At 38.0% G+C, this 1,841-nt stretch overlaps 1 protein-coding gene across 1 annotated transcript in view; it reads right to left on the bottom strand.

Annotated features, from left to right (window-relative positions):
- Positions 1-1,841, bottom strand: part of LOC107080752 (ribonuclease inhibitor-like) — a 31,664-nt gene that overhangs the window by 13,509 nt on the left and 16,314 nt on the right. Inside the window, exon 4 of the mRNA XM_015368957.1 lies at positions 906-1,115. Within this exon, the coding sequence (XP_015224443.1) occupies positions 906-1,115 (210 nt within the window). The remainder of the gene's footprint in view (positions 1-905; positions 1,116-1,841) is intronic.

Below are 1,841 nucleotides of genomic sequence, written 5' to 3'. Positions count from 1 at the left end.
TTAAAATCTGCTTTGAAAAGCTGTTTGTCTTTTGCTGAGAACCTTGTCTTGTTCCTGAGACCTAAGCCTGTGTCTAATCTCGCTTTTGCTCTTTCCTCGCAGAATCCTGGACTCAGACCTAGACACCAAACCTTGAACCACCTGAGGCAGATAGTATGTGATGGAGACACCAGGTAATTACTGGACAAAGAGGTGTTGAAGTGCTGCACTAATGTGTGTTCATTTGAGTGTAAAAGTTGAGGCACACAGTGGGGCACATCATGTGAGTAAGTGGGGGGGGAAAGGATAGGTTATTGCGGGTTAAAAATTAAACAATGTGTTACACTCCTAAAATACCCTTTTAAAGACAGAATTACGATATTTGGCCACACAGTATATACTGTAAAAATATATAGATTTTGGCTGGGTACTTTTTTGTTTAAAAGAAAAATGGCAGATGCTCTGGCACCACCTCGTCTATGTGAGCAGGCCACTGATGTAACAGTAATTGTTACCTAGTCATCAATCTCTAGTAAGTAAAACATTATTTGCTCTGCACCTTTCAGCAGCAAGGCAAATCAAAGTGCATGACATTGCAATAACATAAGAGCCATCACAAAAAATATGAAAATCATCAACGACATACACAAGATATCCATGGGTAGATGATCAATATTTAATAAGGCATTTTTTATAGAGCAACCTTTTACCTGGATTTGTTTGCAAATACATGAAGGGGTTAAAAACAAAATATAAGCTAAGTGACAGAAAACAGATAAGAAAAAGACTGATTATAATAGACTCTAAGAACCATCAGACCACGATATTGTTCAGTTAATCACACAGTTACACTTTGAAGGAATCATCTTCTTCTATAGTGACTATTTTTGTTCCTAGTGCTAAGCCCATATTCTGTCAGTACTTACAGAACTTTGTTGGAAGCTTTGACCACTGGCAGCAGTGGGAGAAGAGCCTTCTCTGGAGCAGAGGATTTCTTCAGGTAATCCCGCAGCTTCTCCCCTGAATCTTGGAGGTCGTTGTTCTCCAGGTCAACCTCTCTCAGACAGCAGGAGTCGGAGCTAAAAACTGATAACAGAACTTCACAAGTTCTCTCTGAGAGGTTACAGGATCTAAGTCTGAGAAACAAGTCAAAGAAGAAAAAACTGATGTTATTTGGATAAAAAAAACTTTTCTCCATCCACAAACAGTCAGGATGATCAAAGTTTGTTTTGATAAAAATTTAAACTCTATATTGGGTCAGTAATTACTGTATGTTCCACTGAACCCTGAAAGAACTTTTTCTTAGGGAATTTACCTTTAATATCCAGCACTGATTACTGTTATAATAAAGGTGATTAGGCACTAAAAATGTATGAAGCAATATTTGAAACATGTTTAAAAATTAATGTATGAAAGTGTGATAAGCTGTGAAACATTGTGTTCTTCTAAGCTTGTTCCAAGTCAAGTGCAAAATAACAACCTAACCATCGTTCTCCTGTGTTGTTTGAAGCTCTTGGTCTGTCTACGTAAAGACATGATGCAGTCATGACTTTGTAGGTTAACTCTAAAACTCAGAATTTAATAGAAGCACATCTGTGGGTGTCTTTTATTTAGCTCTCAAATAGATTGCTTTCCTGTTTGTCATCACATTTCATGGTATGGAAGGAGAGTGACTGCCTTCCCTGCCACTATAGGGTGCTACTGCTGCTTTTAGTGAGATGTATCGTGTTCACTTCCTGTTTAGACTACATAACAGTGTTGTTGCTGTTCAGACTATCTGCTTCTTAATTAAAGCTGCAGTCTGTTACATTGAGAAGAGAGCAGACTTCGACTGAAAATTTGAGGAAAAACAGGTTTCACGC

This window comes from Cyprinodon variegatus, unplaced genomic scaffold, assembly GCF_000732505.1.
Source record: "Cyprinodon variegatus isolate N-32 unplaced genomic scaffold, C_variegatus-1.0 Scaffold2289, whole genome shotgun sequence".
Taxonomy (NCBI): Eukaryota; Metazoa; Chordata; class Actinopteri; order Cyprinodontiformes; family Cyprinodontidae; genus Cyprinodon; species Cyprinodon variegatus.
Note: the sequence above shows the minus strand (reverse complement) of the source record. Positions and strands in the feature narration are given on the sequence as shown.